The sequence below is a fragment of the Cucumis sativus genome, chromosome 2, assembly GCF_000004075.3.
Source record: "Cucumis sativus cultivar 9930 chromosome 2, Cucumber_9930_V3, whole genome shotgun sequence".
Lineage (NCBI taxonomy): Eukaryota > Viridiplantae > Streptophyta > Magnoliopsida > Cucurbitales > Cucurbitaceae > Cucumis > Cucumis sativus.
In genome coordinates, this window is record NC_026656.2 from 18,034,552 (window position 1) to 18,056,391 (window position 21,840).

At 36.0% G+C, this 21,840-nt stretch overlaps 5 protein-coding genes and 1 non-coding gene across 6 annotated transcripts; 5 read left to right on the top strand and 1 right to left on the bottom strand.

The window, feature by feature from the left end:
• The first annotated feature begins 773 nt into the window (after positions 1–773).
• On the top strand, positions 774–4,466 carry LOC101220683 (probable LRR receptor-like serine/threonine-protein kinase At3g47570). The gene is made up of 2 exons (XM_004142973.3): positions 774–3,501; positions 3,597–4,466. The coding sequence occupies exons 1-2, from the start codon at positions 852–854 to the stop codon at positions 3,983–3,985; spliced, it is 3,039 nt and encodes a 1,012-aa protein (XP_004143021.2). The 5' UTR covers positions 774–851; the 3' UTR covers positions 3,986–4,466.
• Positions 4,467–5,424: 958 nt separating this feature from the next.
• Positions 5,425–8,695, top strand: LOC101220443 (putative receptor-like protein kinase At3g47110). Its single transcript, XM_004142972.3, has 2 exons — positions 5,425–8,132; positions 8,244–8,695. The coding sequence occupies exons 1-2, from the start codon at positions 5,483–5,485 to the stop codon at positions 8,603–8,605; spliced, it is 3,012 nt and encodes a 1,003-aa protein (XP_004143020.1). The 5' UTR covers positions 5,425–5,482; the 3' UTR covers positions 8,606–8,695.
• A 730-nt stretch (positions 8,696–9,425) lies between these two features.
• On the top strand, positions 9,426–13,059 carry LOC101220206 (probable LRR receptor-like serine/threonine-protein kinase At3g47570). Its single transcript, XM_004142971.3, has 2 exons — positions 9,426–12,244; positions 12,487–13,059. Exons 1-2 carry the CDS (start codon positions 9,454–9,456, stop codon positions 12,867–12,869), a joined length of 3,174 nt encoding a protein of 1,057 aa, XP_004143019.2. The 5' UTR covers positions 9,426–9,453; the 3' UTR covers positions 12,870–13,059.
• Positions 13,060–13,091: 32 nt separating this feature from the next.
• Positions 13,092–13,162, bottom strand: TRNAG-GCC. Its single transcript has one exon. It is a non-coding gene; the product is annotated as a tRNA-Gly (tRNA).
• Positions 13,163–13,340: 178 nt separating this feature from the next.
• Positions 13,341–17,397, top strand: LOC101219969 (putative receptor-like protein kinase At3g47110). The gene is made up of 2 exons (XM_004142970.3): positions 13,341–16,257; positions 16,841–17,397. The coding sequence occupies exons 1-2, from the start codon at positions 13,566–13,568 to the stop codon at positions 17,230–17,232; spliced, it is 3,084 nt and encodes a 1,027-aa protein (XP_004143018.2). The 5' UTR covers positions 13,341–13,565; the 3' UTR covers positions 17,233–17,397.
• Positions 17,398–18,686: 1,289 nt separating this feature from the next.
• LOC101206145 (putative cyclin-A3-1) lies at positions 18,687–20,938 on the top strand. Its single transcript, XM_004142832.3, has 8 exons — positions 18,687–19,203; positions 19,320–19,552; positions 19,634–19,709; positions 19,795–19,871; positions 19,983–20,016; positions 20,105–20,254; positions 20,335–20,469; positions 20,558–20,938. The coding sequence occupies exons 1-8, from the start codon at positions 18,853–18,855 to the stop codon at positions 20,621–20,623; spliced, it is 1,122 nt and encodes a 373-aa protein (XP_004142880.1). The 5' UTR covers positions 18,687–18,852; the 3' UTR covers positions 20,624–20,938.
• Positions 20,939–21,840: the final 902 nt, after the last annotated feature.

Here is a 21,840-nt window from a genome sequence, read left to right on the forward strand (position 1 = left end):
TTAATAAACTAAAATAAAGCTTAGGTCAACATACATTTTTTTTCCTTTGGCACTGTTTATTGGAAGTGAATTTTAACATCCGTAAACCTTCAATTATGCTTATTTTTAACCCTTAAAAATCAGGATTATTGAGGCATACTCTTTGCAAATAAATGGATAGGTAACCGACGAATTATCAGGTTTGTTTCTTACCACCAAATACCAAATTCATACCATGTTTTTAATGACAATATTTAGAATCTAATTCAATGAACGGGAAACATAGCTCAACACTAATTATCTTTAAAGTCAAGAGTTTAAATCTTTAAAGGACTTGACTTCAAGCACGTCTTTTTTTTAGTGTTGATCTAGAAGATAATTCTTGCTTAGCGCTAAAATAGTTGAATAGTAATCCGCCCCTCATGGAAATATTCATTATTTAATATCTTAATAATGGAATAAATGTTGATCTTCTCTATAAAGTATAAACACTGATGATAATGCCTTTGCATTTCAAACCTCAAACCTTTGACTTTGTCTGCAACGTTGGGCTGGACTTCCTATTTCAATGGCTTTCTTTTTCATAGCTTTAATATTTGACCGTCATTGTATTTTCTATATCTATACTAAATTTCTAAAACTCTTTTTATATTTCTTCTCCCTGTGTTTTTCCATTATTATAACAGGAGCTTTGTTGATTGACTGGCAAGCTGGCAGTGGATTGACACACTAACTTGTTCATATAATACAGACAAAATTGATCAAGAAAGTCATAGTTTTTTATACATGGATTTGTTGTATTAATATAAATAGTGAGTTTCATTAATCCTCGTTGTTCAAATTCACAACACACACCCAATAGTTTTAGAGCCATGGGAGCTCAAACCCCTGTTGTTGAGTTTTTCATATCTGTTACGATTTTAGCTTTCACAACCTCATTTTTCATGGTTGAATCAGCCAGATTGAGCATTGAAACAGACAAACAAGCCTTGATTTCGATCAAATCTGGATTTACCAATCTCAACCCTTCAAATCCTTTGTCTTCTTGGGATAATCCGAACTCTTCCCCTTGCAATTGGACTCGTGTCAGTTGCAACAAAAAAGGAAACAGAGTTATTGGGCTTGATCTTTCAAGCTTGAAAATTTCAGGTTCTTTAGACCCTCATATTGGCAACCTCACTTTTCTTCATTCTCTTCAGCTACAAAATAACCTCTTAACAGGACCAATTCCTCATCAAATTTCTAAACTTTTTCGCCTCAATCTCCTCAACATGAGTTTCAACTCTCTTGAAGGTGGATTCCCTTCAAATATCAGTGCCATGGCTGCCCTTGAGATCCTTGACTTAACTTCCAATAACATAACATCCACTCTTCCTAATGAGCTTAGTCTTTTAACCAACCTTAAAGTCTTGAAATTGGCACAAAATCATATTTTTGGTGAAATCCCACCTTCATTTGGCAACCTTTCTTCTCTTGTCACCATAAATTTTGGTACAAATTCTCTTACTGGACCAATTCCAACCGAGCTAAGTCGTCTTCCAAATCTTAAGGATCTTATCATCACCATTAACAATCTCACTGGTACTGTTCCTCCTGCCATATACAACATGTCTTCTTTAGTTACTCTGGCTTTGGCTTCCAACAAACTATGGGGAACATTTCCAATGGACATTGGTGATACACTTCCTAATCTTTTGGTCTTCAACTTCTGTTTCAATGAATTTACTGGAACAATTCCTCCTTCCTTGCATAATATCACTAATATTCAAATCATTCGTTTCGCCTACAATTTTCTTGAAGGGACAGTTCCACCAGGTTTGGAGAATCTACATAACCTTATTATGTATAATATTGGGTACAATAAGCTCAGCTCCGACAAAGATGGGATTAGTTTCATCACTTCTTTGACAAAAAGCTCTCGCCTTTCGTTTCTTGCCATTGATGGCAACAATTTCGAAGGTCAAATTCCTGAGTCCATTGGAAATCTTTCTAAATCTCTTTCCATTTTGTTCATGGGAGGGAATCGTCTCTCTGGTAATATACCTCACACAATTGGGAATTTAAATGGCTTGGCTTTGCTGAATTTGAGCTACAATTCACTATCAGGAGAAATCCCATCTGAGATTGGCCAATTAGAGAACCTCCAAAGCCTTGTTTTGGCAAAGAATCAGTTCTCAGGTTGGATTCCAAGCACCTTGGGAAATCTTCAAAAGTTGACAAATCTTGATTTATCTAGAAATGAGTTAATTGGTGGAGTTCCCACCTCTTTCAACAACTTCCAGAAGCTTCTGTCCATGGATTTATCCAACAATAAGCTAAATGGAAGCATACCCAAAGAAGCGCTCAATCTCCCTTCCAGTATTAGATTGAACATGTCCAACAATCTCCTTACTGGTCCTCTCCCTGAGGAAATTGGGTACCTTGCAAATCTCTTTCAGATTGATCTCTCGACCAATCTCATATCTGGAGAGATTCCGTCGTCAATCAAAGGTTGGAAGAGCATAGAGAAATTGTTCATGGCAAGAAATAAGTTATCAGGTCACATTCCCAATAGTATAGGAGAACTCAAAGCCATCCAAATTATTGACCTCTCCTCAAATCTTCTCTCTGGTCCAATCCCTGATAATCTTCAATATCTAGCAGCTCTTCAGTATCTAAATCTCTCTTTTAATGACCTTGAGGGAGAAGTTCCTAAAGGAGGTATCTTTGAAAGCAGGGCCAATGTCAGTTTACAAGGAAACTCAAAGCTTTGTTGGTATTCCTCATGTAAAAAAAGTGATTCTAAACATAACAAAGCAGTCAAAGTCATAATCTTATCGGCTGTGTTTTCAACACTGGCATTGTGTTTTATCATTGGTACGTTGATCCATTTCTTGAGGAAGAAGTCAAAAACTGTACCATCCACTGAGTTGTTAAATAGTAAACATGAAATGGTGTCTTACGATGAGCTACGTTTGGCAACAGAGAATTTCAGTGAGAAAAACTTGATTGGAAAAGGAAGTTTTGGATCTGTTTACAAGGGAATGTTAAAGGAAGATATCCCTGTAGCAATCAAGGTTCTTGATGTTAACAGGACTGGTTCTCTAAGGAGTTTTAAGGCTGAATGTGAAGCTTTAAGGAATGTGAGACATCGAAATCTAGTTAGACTCATCACAACATGCTCAAGCATAGACTTCTCAAACATGGAATTTCGAGCTTTGATTTATGAACTTTTGAGCAATGGGAGTTTGGATGAGTGGGTTCATGGCCAAAGAAGCCATGAATATGGAATTGGGCTCAATATCCTTGAGCGAGTAAACATCGCCATCGATGTTGCTTCAGCTATAAATTACTTACACCATGATTGTGAACTTCCTATAGTTCACTGTGATTTAAAGCCAAGCAACGTTCTTCTAGATGAAAACATGACAGCAAAAGTAGGAGATTTTGGATTGGCTCGGTTGCTAATGGAAAATAAAAACGCTCAATCTTCCATCACTTCCACACATGTCCTAAAAGGTTCAATTGGTTATCTTCCTCCAGGTTTGTTCATCATAATGAATAAAATTCCCCTACTTTTGAAGAGCATTTTAAGTTAATTAACTAACTTTCATGGATTAATCTTGATATTACTACAGAGTATGGTTTTGGGGTGAAGCCAACAACAGCTGGAGATGTGTACAGTTTTGGAGTAACATTGCTGGAGCTTTTCACAGGAAAGAGTCCAACAGATGAATGTTTCACAGGAGAATTGAATTTGATAAAATGGGTGGAGTCAAGTTATCCAGAAGATATAATGGAAGTGATTGATCATAAGTTGCCAGAGCTTTTTGTGGATTTAGTCTACAGAGGTCGAACCATCGGTTCAGATATGCAAAAAGATTGTTTGACCAAAGTAATCGGAGTTGCACTCTCATGCACTGTGAATACTCCAGTAAACCGCATTGACATGGAGGATGCAGTTTCAAAGCTTAGAAGTGCTAAAGACAACCTTATTCGTCCTTCAAATAAAAACGACGTGTCTTAATTGATAAGAGTTCTGTAATTTGGTAAATATTGTTATGGTTTCACCTTCATCACTTCAAGAAAGACAAAAGAGGTCAACCAAAATAAAAGCTTGTCTAATTTTTATTGCTTGGTGTGTGTACAACACGCATATGCAAGTTCAATTTATGTATGTGGGTATTGGTAAATGAAGTATTTGCTAATGTCCCCTTAATATAAATAAGCTGTGAAGCATTTTATTCGTTATTTGGAAGATTGTTAAGATATTTTATGAACATCATTCTTGCCTGAGGTCTCTGTGCAAGATGTGCAAAGCAAGCAATATGTGTGTTTGAAAAATTGGTTGATATTCTCAATGTTGAGTCTAAACACTTGCGTGTGGGTGACCTTCAATAACCATGAACTTAGGGACCAACTTTGACCTTCAATTTTTCAAACAAGCTTTAAAGCTTGAAATACCTTTGCTAATTAAGGTTATTGACACAATCAGCATTTGTTCTGTACAGAATCGTTTTTTTTGTGGTAAATGTATGTATGGATAATATTTGAGATCTAAAATGTCAATTTAAATATAGTGCAATTAGTTAAATAAGATAAAAAGTAATATTCGAATTTCAACCGTAGATAGAGTTAGGCAAAGAATTTTCCATTATTGACCATATATGACAAACACTGTCAACTCTAATCAAAGTGGAATTGGTGCGTAGTTTGGGGTTGATTGATCTTCTTTTTTCTGGCATGTTTTAGATCATTCTTTCGTCTTTTTTGGTCTGTTTATTCTGTTGTTTTTCCGTTCAAACAAATATTTTTAAACATTCAAATTCTAATATTTGAAAATGATTTTTTTTATTATTGTATCTAGAAAACAATAAAACGTGCTTTCGTACAATAAATGCTAAATCAAGATCAAGTTATAAGTTATAAGTTACAAGTTGCATAATCCAAATTTTGGTACAAAGTTTTTATTGATGAAGTTGACACTCTTTTATTTATTCATTAAAGTTAAGCTGGACTATTAGAGAAAACAAAAGGTTTAGATGTTAATTTTAGTTCATAAACTTTATAGTTTGTAATGTTAATTTTAGTTCATAAACTCTTTAAAAAAAACAATATTTTTGTTTTTGTATGTTTTTAGTACCTTAAATCCACTCTGTCTAGTGTGCATCTTTTAACTTAGCTTGAAATATTAACATGCTAGAACACACTCAAAGCTATATTTGTTAAGATTAAATCCAAAGTAATGGGTAAAAAAGTTATTTTAAAAACACTCTGGACTCTTGAAAGTTGTAGAAATTTTGAAAGTAGATGATTAATAGAAAAATATTGCAGGATAAACGACAGAAGAAAAAGAAAATTGCAAAATTTCCACTTTTCTATTTTGAAACTTAAGGACGATGGTCCTTTGACTTGACTATTCTTCAGTAAACTTAACCAACTCTTTCGTCACCTTCTTGGAAGGTCTTCACGCTTGCATAAATTAGACTCTCTCCTCTTTCACAATTCTCATTTTCACATAGACATGGCTACTCCTTGTCAAATTCTTCAGTTCATCAAGGCTATAACTCTCTTGAACTGTGTATTTCTTAGTCTTGGATCTACCATGCAAAGCATCCACACTGACAAAATAGCGTTGCTTTCATTCAAGTCTCAACTAGACCCATCAACTGTCAGCTCTCTATCCTCATGGAACCAAAATTCATCACCTTGCAACTGGACAGGTGTCAACTGCAGCAAATATGGCACCAAAAGAGTAGTTCAACTTCGTCTTTCCGACATGGGACTGTCAGGTTTCATAGATTCTCAGATTGGAAACCTTTCCTTCCTTCAATCTCTTCAACTTCAAAACAATTATTTCACAGGATCAATCCCTATACAAATCCATCATCTTTTGCACCTGAGAATTGTAAACATTAGTTCCAACAACTTACAGGGAGAGATAATTTCCGTGAACTTCAGCTCAATGCCTGCCCTGGAGATTCTTGACTTGTCATCAAATAAGATCACAGGTCGACTTCCTGAACAGTTGGGTTATTTAACCAAACTGAAAGTCTTGAACTTGGGAAGAAACCAACTCTATGGCACGATTCCTGCAACCTTTGGGAATATCTCTTCCCTTGTTACCATGAACTTGGGGACCAATTCTTTGAGTGGATCCATTCCAAGTCAAGTGGGTGACCTTCAAAATCTCAAACATCTCGTGCTTCGTCTCAATGATCTCTCTGGTGAGGTTCCACCTAATGTGTTCAACATGTCTTCACTACTCACCCTTGCTTTAGCTTCAAACAGACTACGGGGAGCATTTCCAGTTAACATTGGAGACAATCTCTCCAATCTTGAAGTATTTCACCTTTGCTTCAATCAATTTACTGGAACAATCCCTCACTCAATCCACAACTTGACAAAAATTCAAGTCCTGCGCTTTGCTCACAATCACTTAGGTGGAACACTGCCACCAGGTTTGGAAAATCTCCATGAACTTTCGTATTACAATATTGGATCAAATAAATTTTCTAGTGTGGGTGATAATGGACTTAGTTTCATAACTTCTTTGACAAACAACTCGCATCTCAGTTACCTTGCAATTGATGATAATCAGTTGGAGGGTATGATTCCAGATACCATTGGAAATCTTTCAAAGGATATCTCTATATTGAACATGGGAGGGAATCGTATGTATGGCAATATACCCTCTTCAATTTCGAATTTGCGTGGCTTGTCTCTGCTAAATTTAAGTGACAACTCGTTATCAGGGGAAATTATATCTCAAATAGGCAAGTTGGAAAATCTAGAAATACTTGGTCTGGCCAGGAATCGATTTTCTGGTAACATCCCAAGCTCCATGGGAAATCTCCATAAGTTGATTGAAGTTGATTTGTCAGGAAACAATTTGATTGGTAAAATACCAACATCTTTTGGGAACTTTGTGACTCTACTCTCGTTGGATTTTTCCAACAATAAGTTGGAAGGAAGTATACCGCGAGAAGCTCTCAGTTTGGCTCGTTTAAGCAAGGTTCTAAATCTATCCAATAACCATTTTAGTGGGTCTCTTCCTAAAGAAATTGGGTTACTAAAGAATGTCATTGTCATCGATATCTCTAATAATCGTATCTCTGGTGACATTGTTCCTTCAATCAGTGGTTGCAAAAGCTTAGAGAAACTGATAATGGCTAGGAATGAATTCTTCGGTCCAATCCCGATAACTCTTAAAGATCTTAAAGGCCTCCAACATCTTGATCTCTCTTCAAACCATCTTTCAGGCCCCATTCCTTATGAGCTTCAAGATATAGCAGGCCTTCAATATTTGAATCTCTCTTTTAATGACCTGGAGGGAGCAATTCCTGTGGGTGAAGTGTTTGAAAGCATTGGCAGTGTTTATTTAGAAGGTAATCAAAAGCTTTGCTTGTACTCTTCATGTCCAAAAAGTGGTTCTAAACATGCCAAAGTAATCGAAGTCATTGTTTTTACTGTTGTATTTTCAACACTAGCACTCTGCTTTATCATTGGTATACTGATCTATTTTAAGAGGAACAAATCAAAGATTGAACCATCGATTGAGTCGGAGAAGAGGCAATATGAAATGGTTACTTATGGTGGACTGCGTTTGACAACAGAAAATTTCAGTGAGAAACATTTGATTGGAAAAGGAAGTTTTGGTACAGTGTACAGGGGAAGTTTAAAGCAAGGAATTCCTGTTGCTATCAAGGTTCTTGACATCAACAAGACTGGCTCTATAAAGAGCTTTCTGGCCGAGTGTGAAGCCCTGCGGAATGTGAGACATCGAAATCTCGTTAAACTCGTCACATCATGCTCCGGCATAGATTTCTCAAACATGGAATTCCGAGCTTTGATTTACGAACTTTTGAGCAATGGAAGCTTGGAAGAGTGGATTAAAGGCCAAAGAAGCCATCAAAATGGAAGCGGACTCGATGTTCTTACACGAATGAACATTGCCATCGACATCGCTTCAGCAATAAATTACTTACACCATGATTGTGAGTATCCCATTATTCATTGTGATTTGAAGCCAAGCAACATTCTTCTAGATGCAGACATGACAGCAAAAGTAGGAGATTTCGGATTGGCCAGCCTACTTTCAGAAAGTGCAAGGACCCAAAATTCTATCACTTCTACCCATGTCCTTAAAGGTTCCATTGGTTACCTTCCTCCAGGTTTGTTAATAATCACATTCACATGTGATGCCATGATATAAATAAAATAAATTCTTAGTCAATCAATTTTCAGAACTGTATAAATAACTATGGAGAATGTTGATATTGCAGAGTATGGTTACGGAGTAAAGCCAACAAAAGCAGGAGATGTGTACAGTTTTGGAATAACATTGTTGGAACTGTTTACAGGGAAGAATCCAACAGATGAATGCTTCACAGGAGAACTGAATTTAGTGAAATGGGTAGAGTCAGGTTTCCGGAAAGATGTGATGGAAGTGATAGATATCAAGTTGTGGAAACATAGTTTGGATTTGAAGTATGAAGATCAAAACATGAGTTTAGGTAAGGAGAAGGATTGTTTGATGGAAACAATTGAAGTTGCACTGTCATGCACTGTGAATTATCCAGCAGAACGTATTGACATCAAAGATGTAGTTTCAAAGCTTCAGAATGCCAAAGAGAAGCTTATTTGACTTAATAATGAATTACTTTTGTGAACGAATATTTGTTATCATATTTATTAAAATAAATTACACTGCTAATACAAATTAAATTATTATATATTTGCTCTACTTGTTAAAAATAAAATTACTTGATTGTCATAAAAATAAAAAAAAAAGATTGAAATTTAACTCAAATACAAGAATTTCCAACAAAATATTTGCACAGAATCACAAGTAGGCTCAATAACAATCTCATTCAATTCTAATTTTCTCTAAGTCGCCGGTTGCAATAAATAGACAACACATACATTCACTATTTAACTATTTACATTATAAAAATCAATCCAAATAAAATCTAATTCACTTTTATTCATTAAAAAAAATTGTTTAAACTATATTTTCTTGAGAGTGTTTTAAAAGTTAAACTAGCTTCAACTTCAAGTAAACACTCTAATTCCAATTCATCATAATAGATCAACAAAGATGTATCAATTAATTAACAAATTATTTAAAATGGTATTATGAGTGTTCAAACAATATTGTTCGAATACTTATTTTGAAGTTTTTTTATACAACCGTCCTCAAAATGAAATAAAATCTCATAACTTAAAGAAAAACGCCTATAAAAAATTCTAAGCTTAAGTTCACATTGAAACACGGGGTTTTAAATGAAGTTTAATGAGTCACACAAAATGTTTGTTGGACTTTGGACTAAACTTTGATTCAATAGTCATATTGTGATAGTAACGGTTGCAACTAATTCTCTTAAATGTCACGCTTCTTAATAATCACCATAAGTTCAAAAGAAATGACTTGGTCTTTGGTGTAAAATTCAAGTTCTAACATTCAACTCTCACGCCAAGCATTCTGACCGTCAGATGGAGCCTTCTCTTATCTCACTGAATCATCTTTTTCCAGAACCTGGCCCCCATTCATGGCGAACTCCATACTATAAATTCATTCATTTTCCTCCTCCGTTCAAATCCAACCATCTAGACATGGCTTCTCACTCAACCCACTTCCAATTCGCCATTTTCATCACCATTGTCATTTTGAAATTTTCCTCATTTCCGACTGTTGTGTCAGCCACTTTGAATCTTGACACAGATAAACAAGCTCTGCTTGCAATCAAGTCCACATTTCAAAACATTCGCCCTCCAAATCCCTTGTCTTCATGGAACAGTGATCAAACTTCATCCCCTTGCAACTGGGTCGGCGTTACCTGCACCGGAGATGGCAAACGAGTTGTTGGCTTGAATCTCACCGGCTTTCTACTCTCCGGCTCCATTGATCCTCATCTTGGAAACCTCTCTTTCCTTAATTCACTCCAACTCCAGAGCAATCAAATAACAGGGCAAATTCCACATCAAATCACCAATCTTTTTCGCTTGAGAGTTTTGAATGTGAGTTTCAACAATTTACAAGGCCAATTACCTTCCAATATCAGCAACATGGTTGATCTCGAGATCCTCGATTTGACGTCAAACAAAATCAATGGGAGACTCCCTGACGAACTCAGCCGCTTGAACAAACTCCAAGTTTTGAACTTAGCACAAAACCAACTCTATGGTTCAATTCCACCATCTTTTGGTAATCTTTCTTCCATTGTTACCATAAATTTAGGCACAAATTCAATCAATGGCCCCCTTCCCACCCAATTGGCTGCTCTTCCAAACTTGAAGCATTTGATTATCACCATCAACAACCTCTCTGGCACTGTTCCTCCTCCAATATTCAACATGTCTTCCTTAGTCACTCTGGCTTTAGCCTCCAACCAACTTTGGGGAACATTCCCCAAAGATATAGGAGAAAAGCTCCCAAATCTTTTAGTATTCAATTTTTGTTTCAACAAGTTTACAGGAACAATTCCCGAGTCATTGCATAACATCACAAAAATACAAGTCATACGCTTTGCTCACAACTTTCTTGAAGGGACAGTCCCAGCTGGTCTCGAGAAGCTTCACAATCTCTCTATGTACAACATTGGATACAATAAGTTCGTGGGTTCAGATACAAATGGAGGCCTTGATTTCATCACTTCCTTAACAAACAGCTCTCGACTTGCCTTTCTAGCTCTTGATGGAAACAATTTTGAGGGCGTGATTCCGGATTCGATTGGGAATCTTTCCAAGGATCTTTCTAAGTTGTACATGGGAGAGAATCGTTTTTATGGGAATATACCTTCCACCATTTCTAATTTGCAAGGCTTGTCTCTGCTGAATTTGAGTGATAACTCGTTATCAGGTGAAATCCCATCTCAAATTGGCAAATTGGAAAAGCTTCAAATGCTTGGTTTGGCAAGGAATCAACTTTCTGGTAGAATTCCAACTTCTTTGGGTGATCTTAGAATGTTAAATCAAATTGATCTATCAGGAAATGATTTGGTTGGTAACATACCCACCTCTTTTGGGAATTACATGAACCTACTTTCCTTGGATTTGTCAAAAAATAAGCTTAATGGAAGTATTCCAAGAGCCACCCTTGCCTTGCCTGGTTTAAGCAAGATTTTGAATCTTTCCAATAATTTTTTCAGTGGGCCACTTCCTGAAGAAATCGGTTCTCTAGAAAATGTTGTCACCATCGATATCTCTAATAACCATTTCTTTGGTAATATTCCTTCTTCAATTAGTGGTTGCAAAAGCTTGGAGGCATTGATAATGGCCAACAATGAATTCTCTGGCCCTATCCCAAGAACTTTTGAAGATCTTAGAGGCCTCCAGATTCTGGATCTCTCCTCAAACCGTCTTTCAGGCCCCATTCCTAGGGAGTTTCAACAGTTAAAAGCTCTTCAAACTCTGAATCTCTCTTTCAATGATCTCGAAGGAATCGTTCCAACAGAGTTGGAAAACATAACTAATCTTTACTTGCAAGGCAATCCAAAGCTTTGTGATGAACTCAACCTCTCGTGTGCTGTGACAAAGACAAAAGAAAAAGTGATCAAAATTGTTGTTGTCTCTGTTTTATCAGCAGTGTTAGCAATATCTATTATATTTGGTACTGTGACTTACCTCATGAGAAGAAAATCAAAGGATAAATCATTCCAATCAAGTGAATTGGTGAAGGGAATGCCTGAGATGATATCATATCGTGAGCTCTGTTTGGCAACTCAGAATTTCAGCTCAGAAAATCTGATTGGAAAAGGGAGCTTTGGGACTGTATACAGAGGCTATTTGGAACAGGGGACTGCCATTGCTGTCAAGGTTCTTAACATGGAAAGAGCTGGTTCAGTGAGAAGCTTTCTTGCAGAGTGTGAAGCTTTAAGAAACGTAAGACATCGAAATCTTGTTAAATTAATCACTTCCTGCTCCAGCATAGACTTCAAGCGAAAGGAGTTTCTTGCTCTGGTTTATGAGTTTTTAAGTAATGGAAGCTTAGATTCATGGATTCATAAGCATAAACTTCATGCAGACGGAAGTGGGTTGAATCTAATTGAGAGATTGAACATTGCCATTGATGTTGCTTCTGTGTTGGATTACCTTCACAACGGTTACGATGTTCCAATTGTTCACTGTGATTTGAAGCCAAGCAACATTATCCTGTCCGAAGAGATGACAGCAAAAGTTGGGGATTTTGGTTTAGCTCGTTTACTGATGGAAGGAGGAAATAACCAATCTTCTTCCATAACTTCCAGCCATGTCTTAAAGGGTTCCATTGGCTACGTTCCTCCAGGTTAGCTAACATTACAGCTTTGTCGTTTAATTAAAAGAATAACTCAATACTGAATAATAATAGCTTAATATCAAGCAATAACAAAAAAGAACATAAAAAGAGAGGTATTTCGGTCCATTATACATTCAAAATGGCTAAACTTAAGAAAAAGAAGAAATAAAATCAATCATATACTACAAGAACTTGATAATTACTACATTTTTTGAGACTAAGCAAGCAATGTCTCTGTTTTGATATTGCAGAATATGGAGTGGGAAGAAAGCCTACAACAGCAGGAGATGTGTACAGTTTTGGAGTAACGTTGATGGAGCTTTTTACAGGGAAGTGTCCAACCCATGAAAGCTTTTCAGGAGATCTCAATTTGATCAAATGGGTTCAATTGGCTTATCCAAAGGACATGGATGAAATAATGGACACCACACTATTAGAATCGGGCAGCAAGTTATACTATGAAGAACAAGAGATTGACTCAACCAAACAGTATGATTGCTTCACTGATGTAATGAGCGTTGCACTCTGTTGCACCGTAGATTCGCCTGAAAAACGCAGTTGCATGAAAGACGTGTTGTTGAAGCTCCAGATGATAAGAGCCACTCTTATCCGTAGTTCAAATGCGAATGAATGAAGTATTAGTAAAAGCATAAACTGTGAGCCGAAGGATTTTGTCCTCAGAGCTTAGGGATTATGGTTTAGGAGGTTTGAGAATGTTATAGAAATTTAAAGATTTTTAGGCATAGCCTAATCACCGTCTATGTTTCACAGACGTCTTGATCTTCGCATGTATTTCTTAATTTTAGAGCAAAACTATTAATCAATTTTCAAAATTCGCAGCAACAAAAAGCAACATTGCACCAGCCGGGAATCGAACCCGGGTCTGTACCGTGGCAGGGTACTATTCTACCACTAGACCACTGGTGCTCTTGCTTTCTGTTGGGAGAATCAAAAATTATTAACTATAAAGATTTCATTAATGTACAAACTTAATATGAACAGATATAACCTGGAACATTGTATCGTCTCAGCTCTTAGACGACAGAATTGACTTTCATCTATGGTTAACAAACAATAACCACAACAACTAATCTTCTCAAAAAAATGTAATTCCATTTCCCAACTGAAAGAGAAACCCTCTTATGATTGAATTGACTTCTCAACTACTACCAACACATTATTTTCAAAGTTTTCATGTTCCAAAATTCAAAGATTGTGACAGGTTGAAAAAAAAAAAGTACAAAATGATGTTTCAAACAAAGAGCATCAACACATCTATTATCTCATACAAATCCAGAAAGAGTTTCAGTTTCCTCTTCAATCAAAATCCATGGCAATTTCTCATCCTCCACTGATTCACTTCATCTGTATTTTCATTTTAGCTTTTGAAGGTTCACTTTTTGATTCCGTTAGATCCTCCTCCTCCTCCTCCTCCTCCTCCTCCTCCTCCATCTCCAACCTTGAATCAGACAAGCAATCTTTGATTTCCCTAAAGTCTGGATTCAATAACCTTAATCTTTACGACCCTTTATCAACTTGGGATCAAAACTCATCTCCTTGCAATTGGACAGGAGTGAGCTGCAATGAAGATGGTGAAAGAGTTGTTGAGCTTGATCTTTCTGGGCTGGGTCTTGCAGGTTTTTTGCATATGCAAATTGGGAATCTTTCATTCCTCACATCACTTCAACTTCAAAACAACCAATTAACAGGCCCAATTCCAATTCAAATTGGCAATCTTTTTCGCTTGAAAGTTTTGAATATGAGCTTCAATTACATAAGAGGTGATCTCCCTTTCAACATCAGTGGAATGACACAGCTTGAGATTCTTGATTTAACTTCAAACAGAATCACAAGCCAAATTCCACAAGAATTCAGCCAATTGACAAAGCTCAAAGTTTTGAACTTGGGACAGAATCATCTCTACGGTACAATTCCCCCATCTTTTGGGAACCTTACTTCTCTCGTCACCTTAAATTTAGGAACTAATTCAGTTAGTGGCTTTATTCCTTCTGAACTGAGTCGTCTTCAAAATTTGAAAAACTTGATGATTTCCATTAATAATTTCAGTGGCACTGTTCCCTCTACCATTTACAACATGTCTTCATTAGTTACTTTAATATTAGCTGCAAATCGTCTTCATGGAACACTCCCCAAGGATTTTGGAGATAATCTCCCAAATCTCTTGTTCTTCAATTTCTGCTTCAACAGATTTTCGGGAACAATTCCAGAATCAATGCATAATATGACTCAAATACGAATTATTCGTTTTGCTCATAACCTTTTTGAAGGAACAATCCCCCCAGGTTTGGAAAATTTACCTCATCTTCAGATGTATTATATTGGACATAACAAGATCGTTAGTTCGGGTCCAAATGGGCTTAGTTTCATCTCCTCTTTAACCAACAGTTCTCGTCTTACTTTCATAGCTGTTGATGAAAACAAATTAGAAGGTGTGATTCCTGAATCCATTGGAAATCTTTCTAAAGTCTTTTCAAGATTGTACATGGGAGGGAATCGAATTTATGGGAATATACCATCTTCAATTGGTAATCTTCGTAGCTTAACTCTCTTGAATTTAAACAAAAACTTGCTAACTGGTGAAATCCCACCTCAAATTGGTCAGTTGGAGCAATTACAATTGTTGGGTTTAGCTAAAAATCGACTCTTTGGTAGAATTCCAAGCTCGTTGGGGAATCTTAGAAAATTAAACCACGTTGATTTGTCAGAGAACAACCTTACTGGGAACATCCCTATTTCTTTTGGGAACTTCACAAACTTGCTTGCAATGGATTTGTCGAACAATAAGCTAACTGGGGGAATACCTAAAGAGGCTCTAAATTATCCAAGTTTGAGTATGGTTTTGAATCTTTCTAGCAATATGCTAAGTGGGAATTTGCCACAAGAAATTGGATTACTTGAAAAAGTTGAGAAAATCGACATCTCTGAAAATCTCATTTCTGGCAATATTCCTTCTTCCATCGTTGGCTGCAAGAGTTTGGAGGTATTGACAATGGCCAAGAATGAATTTTCAGGTGAAATTCCAAGTACACTTGGAGAAATCATGGGGTTGCGAGCTTTAGATCTCTCCTCCAACAAACTTTCAGGTCCCATTCCTAATAATCTTCAAAACAGAGCAGCAATACAGCTCTTGAATCTCTCATTTAACAACCTAGAAGGAGTAGTTTCTGAAGGTGGAAGAGCTTATTTAGAAGGAAACCCTAATCTTTGCTTACCTTCTTTGTGTCAAAACAACAAATCCCACAACAAAAGGAGAATCAAAATCATATCTTTAACAGTCGTCTTCTCAACATTAGCACTCTGTTTCGCGTTGGGAACTTGGTTACATTTAGCTAAGAGAAAGTCAAAACTTTCACCATCGTCCTCAACTGATGAACTGATCAAAAGGCATCACGAAATGGTTTCATACGAAGAGATTCGAACCGGCACTGCCAATTTCAGTGAAGAAAATTTGTTGGGAAAGGGAAGTTTTGGGACAGTTTACAAAGGGTATTTAAACCTAAACGAAATAGATGGGGGAGTTTACGCAATCAAGGTGTTGAATATTGAACGAAGTGGGTATATTAAGAGCTTTTTGAGGGAGTGTGAGGCATTGAGAAACGTGAGGCATCGGAATTTAGTGAAACTTGTTACATCTTGTTCGAGTATAGACTATGAAGGGAGGGATTTTAGAGGTTTGGTTTGTGAGTTTTTGAGTAATGGAAGCTTGGAGGAGTGGATTCATGGGAAAAGAAAGCATTTGGATGGAAGTGGGTTGGACTTAGTGGAGAGATTGAATATTGGGATTGATGTTGGGTGTGTGTTGGAGTATCTTCATCATGGATGTCAAGTGCCGATTGCTCATTGTGATTTGAAGCCCAGCAATATTCTATTGGCGGAAGATATGAGTGCTAAGGTTGGAGACTTTGGGTTGGCCAAGTTGTTGATGGGAAATGAAGCAGATCAGTGTTCTTCCATCACTTCCTCTTATGTTCTTAAAGGTTCCATTGGCTACATTCCCCCAGGTTTGTGCTTTCTCATTCAAATATCTAAATTTAGACTCTTGTACAAGTTTTGGTTTTTCAATTTTCATGTTTGCATGTTGATCCTTAGATTACAAGTCTGGTCTCTAAGCTTTTGTTACTGATATCTTGGACATAAACTATCTAATAGGCTATAAAACTTTCAACCTCATATCACAAATATACTTTCAAAATGTCAAGAGATGGTTCGAACTTTCACTCTTATAACACATTTTCAAATATTTTAATTCAACGAGTCAATTGTTTATGAATCGTGTTTGGGTTTACTAAAATTTGTAAATTTAAAAAAATGTCAAGTAGGTGAACGATATATTTGACATATAAATTTAAAAAATTCATATTAGATACAAAAGGGAGGGTGTATCAAATATTAAACAATAACGAGTTTTTTAGAAGTTAAAAATATTTGCAATAAGTAACACGTTTATGGATAATAATCACGTGTATTGACACAAGTAGATTTTGCTAGTAATGTGTGATGGTTCAAATAAGAAAAAACCGAAGCATATGACGGAGAAGTAGGAAGAACAAGATAGGTAATAAATATACATTTTTATTGTTACAGAATACGGGATGGGAAGAACGCCGACGGTGGCCGGAGATGTATATAGTTTTGGGATAACTTTGTTGGAGCTTTTTACGGGAAAGAGTCCTACTGACGAAGGATTTAGTGAAAAACAAAATATAGTTAAATGGGTTCAATCCACTTATTTAAGGGATTTGATTGAATTTCAAACAGTTGGATCTCCCAGTAGTCAATTAAGTCAGTTAATTGGGTTCCATTGCTCCCACTACGAAGGTCGAGAAATCAGTGAACAAAACCAAATGGATTGCTTGATTCAAGTCATCGCCATCGCCATCTCTTGCGTTGCAAATTCTTCTAATAAACGCATCACCATTAAAGATGCTCTTTTGAGACTTCAAAACGCTAGAAATTCCCTCCATAGATTAAGTTAGAGATTATATATTTTTTTTTTGTAATTGACTTGTAATCCATTTTTTTGTTTATTGTTGGATTGTATCATAAAAAAAGTTGTATTATACGTTGATAATGTACGTATGTAAATACAATATTTAGAGGAACAACTTTAAGATTGAGTTAGTTGTTATAGTAGATGAAAATCATAGTTTGTCCGTGGCGATAATTTAAATACTATTTTAGTTTATGTTACAAAAGAAGAGGTAAAAGGCTATAGGGGTATGACACATTAACGAGAGTCTTCAAATAATTTTAGTTTAGCTCGAGATGTAATAATTGAAAACTTCAACTATCACAACACCGAACCAAACACATTGACTACTCAAGCACAAAAAATAAAGATATTCATGGGGTGTGTGAAAGCATTTTTCAAAGAATAATTAACACCATTCTTGTCATTTTCTAATGAATTTTAGAGCGGTGAAAATCAAATTTTCTCATTTTCAAAATCACAAAAAATACTTTTATAATTCAAAATAAATTTAATAGCATAAAAACTACACTCAAAAGATGGTAAAACTACCATTGAATATATTTGGAATGATTCCAAGGGTGTTTTAAAACAACAGACACTAAATCTCTAAAAAAATATGATTTTAGTATACTATATAGAAATATGATTTTAGTATACTATATAGTTTGAGAGCGGGCATGGATGAAAAACTAAGTATGACAAAAATAAAAATAATTTCAACCATTTTTAAATTTAATGCTAAAATATTTTCAATTTATAGACGGACGGATCCAATTTCAAAAGATGATGATAAACAAACAAAAAAAAAAAGTTAGAAAAACAACAAATACAATTGTAGTATATATTAAAACAAAATACCACAACTCAAATTACCAAAAAAATGAGAGAGAAGAAAAATATAAAAATTGAGCAACGTGACATACAAGTTAATTTTGGACAAAGAAGAGGGAAACTAAACTTGAATCCCTCCTTCACCCTTTTGGTCTTGGACACTCAAATTTTCCCTCCTCTTTTTATTAACCAGCCTTCCTCTAGTCTAACATTTTATTTTCTATTACCTTCACACTTCTTCCTAATTATCTTTTTCCTCAAAATAAACTATACAAAGTGACAGTGATAGATTATATATTTGATAGAATTTAAAATTTTTGCTACATTTTTATAAATATTTTGATTTGTTCTATTATAAAATATGTTTTTTTTAAGAGAAAAAAAAAAGGAAAGAAAGTATTATTTAGGATTAAAAAATAGTTGGAAGAGGTCGCGTGAGTAGCACGTGCGAAAGGGTGGAGGGCAAATCTAAGAAAGGCCGCGAAAGAGAGAAAGCCCGCGGAAACCAAATCCCCCAATCCCCAGATGTTAAAATTGAAAACTTTTCAAACTCTTCCAAATTCCAAAATCATTTTGATGCAAATTGGCTCTCTTTCTTCTTAGCGCCAAATGGGTTTTCTGTGTTTTTCACTTTTCAAAACTCTGCAAAAAACTGGCGGTCAATTCTCCTTACAAAGTCTCCCATTCACAGCTCCTCCAACTCACCCCTCTCTTCTTCCATCTCTCTTTCTCTCTTTCGTTTTCAATTATTCACCCTCAAGAACTAACACCCAAGGGCTGAGATCAAGATCCAATGGCCGCCTCAGACAACTGTGCTCGTGTAACTCGTGCTTCCAAGAAGAGAGCTGCGGCGGCCGCCGTCGTCGAGGGTCAATCTGCAAATAAAAAGCGGGTGGTTCTTGGAGAGCTGTCCAATGTTCAGAATCTTAATGCCTCGGTGGTAGGACAGAAGAGGAAGGCCAAGTCCCAGATCACAAAATGTAAGCCTAAGAAGAGAGCGAAGGTTGGTGTTGCTCCGACCATCAAGACGACAGTTGTTTCTGAAGATAATGAACCTAAGTTGACTGTCGATGATCTTTTGGATGACCCAGAGATGAAGGGGCCTTATTCCTCTGATATTTATGCATATCTTCGCAAAATGGAGGTAAATTCCTTCTAATTTTGCTATTTTTTTTCTTTTGTTTATGGTTTTTGATCTTGGGTTTTTCAAGAATTACGTTTTCGTGATTTTGGGGTTTCTAACGCGATGATCTTACTCAGGCGGAACCAAAAAGAAGGCCGATTCCAAATTACATAGAGAAGATTCAGACGGATGTAAGTGCTAATATGAGAGGGGTCTTGGTTGATTGGATGGTTGAGGTAGCAGAAGAATACAAGCTTGGCCCCGATACTCTGTATTTATCCATCTCATATCTTGATAGGTTCCTCTCAATGAACATCCTCAGTAGGCAAAGACTTCAATTGTTGGGGGTTTCTTCAATGCTTATTGCATCGTAAGTACGCCAAAAAGTGGAATTATTCATGTTGATCATAAGTTTCCATGATTTGATTATTGAATTTGATTTGTCGAACAGGAAGTATGAAGAAATCACCCCTCCTCATGTGGAGGATTTCTGCTACATAACAGATAATACTTATAGAAGAGATGAGGTGAATATTTCTCTGCATAGAAACATAAATCTAGTTGATGTTACTGGGTTATCAATATTGAGATACGGGTTTGTGATGCTGTAAGGTTGTGAAGATGGAGGCTGATATACTCAAGTCTTTGAACTTTGAAATGGGAAATCCTACTGCCAAGACATTCTTGAGGCAAGTATAAGTAAACTGCAGTCTATTGGAAGTTGATCTACTAATACTTGGATCCCATCATGGTGGTTTTAATATTGACTTCTCGTTCTGGATTCTTTCTTATATTTACAGGAGGTTCACTAATGTTGCTCAAGAGGATTTCAAAGTAAGCCCCATCTCCTTTTATTTTATCAGGGTCTAAACCAGCTTGGATTTCTCAATTTACTAATCCTCCTGCTTTATGCTTGAAACAGATACCAAATCTACAGTTGGAATTTCTGGGTTATTACCTTGCTGAGCTGAGCTTGTTGGACTATAATTTCGTTAAGTTCTTGCCTTCTATGGTTGCTGCTTCAGTTGTGTTTCTTGCTAAATTTATTATCCGACCGAAGCTGCATCCTTGGGTAAAAGCTTGTTTCAATCACTTGTGTATGTAACTATGAACTCGAAGGTAGTAGTTTGCTGATATATAAATAAATTTCAGGGTCCAGGCATACAACAATACACAGGCTACAAGCCAGCTGATCTAAGGCCATGTGTTATTCTGTTACATGATTTGTACATGGCCAGAAGAGGAGGGTCTTTGATAGCTGTGAGAGAAAAATACAAGCTACATAGGGTAAGAAACTTTATCATCTTCAGTTATATAGAGCATTATGTAGTTAAAAGTTGAAGGTGCTAATATATTATGTTTCTGATCCAAACAGTTCAAGTGTGTTGCAATGATGCCTTCACCTCCTGAGATCCCCTTTTCCTATTTTGAAGAAGCTTAGATTGGCACATGATTCTTTGATATATTTTACTTGCTAATTGAAGACATGATTTTGACCCTCTGCTGATGGATTGAAAGATTTTTTTGGGAAGATGGAAATTGGGTTTCAGCTCTCCAGTAGGCTCTTTGGTGATTTTTGTTCCTCAAAAAATAGGACCCATATTGTTAATATTAGTTAAGTTGAAAGATGTTTCTTTTGTTTTTGACAAGTTGGGCATTTTGCAGTTGAATTCCTTTTTACATGTAAATCGGCCGGTACTTCCATATGAATAACAGTAAAGACTGCATCCATGGCTTTTTATTTTCTTTTGAAAAATTCAGTTGTTGAACAAATAGCAGAGGATGAATACCCTTAAAATTCTTGAGATACTTCCTAATCAACGAATTTATCATAAAAATTTGCTTGGGGCTCTTTCAAACTAAATATCCAAGATAATGGCCTTAGAATAATCTTTGCTTTTGATGGATTACCAGCCTCCTAAGGAAATGTTTAACATTTTCAAGTTGAATCTTTATTTGCAAGCCTAGCCGCACCATTGAGTTTAGGGCAGTAAAATAGATGATGGGAAGACAATGCCATTGAAATCTAGCTGAATTGTGGAGTCCAACATGGAGAAAAATCCATGAAGCTTTTTCCTATGAACTTTGGACCATGAAACTGCCTATAACAATGAAAGCTTATTTTTCCGACCCAATCCAAGGAAGACAAAAATTTGTTAACTTGTATTTATTTGATTTCAATCTAAATATTTTTCATCCACTAAATATTCAAAAACAATTTTCTTTTCTAAAGTTGATTTAAAGTGTTTCTTTTTTGTCTAAATTCAAATCGACTTCTATATTGTTAAATGCTTGAAAGATATTGGTTGAGACAAGCTTCACAATTAAACATTGTCACAAGTGTTTTTCTAAACTCAACTTATTATTTTGTAAACTCACTTAATCAAAAGTTATTATGGGTGATTGCTAAAAGTCTCTAATTTTTTTTTTGAATGATTATCTAAACACACTTGTTTAAGAAAGTGTGACACAATTGTTTGCAAATTGCAGAAGCAATCAGGAAAGGATGTACGGAAGTGATAATAGCAATTATGATGAATCAAAAACTCAACCAACAACCCATTAGGATGATGGCATGTGGTGGAGTTAAGGGAATAAGATCCATAAAGGAGGTTACATTAATAAACAATCTGTTTAATGTAATGAGTGAACTGAATG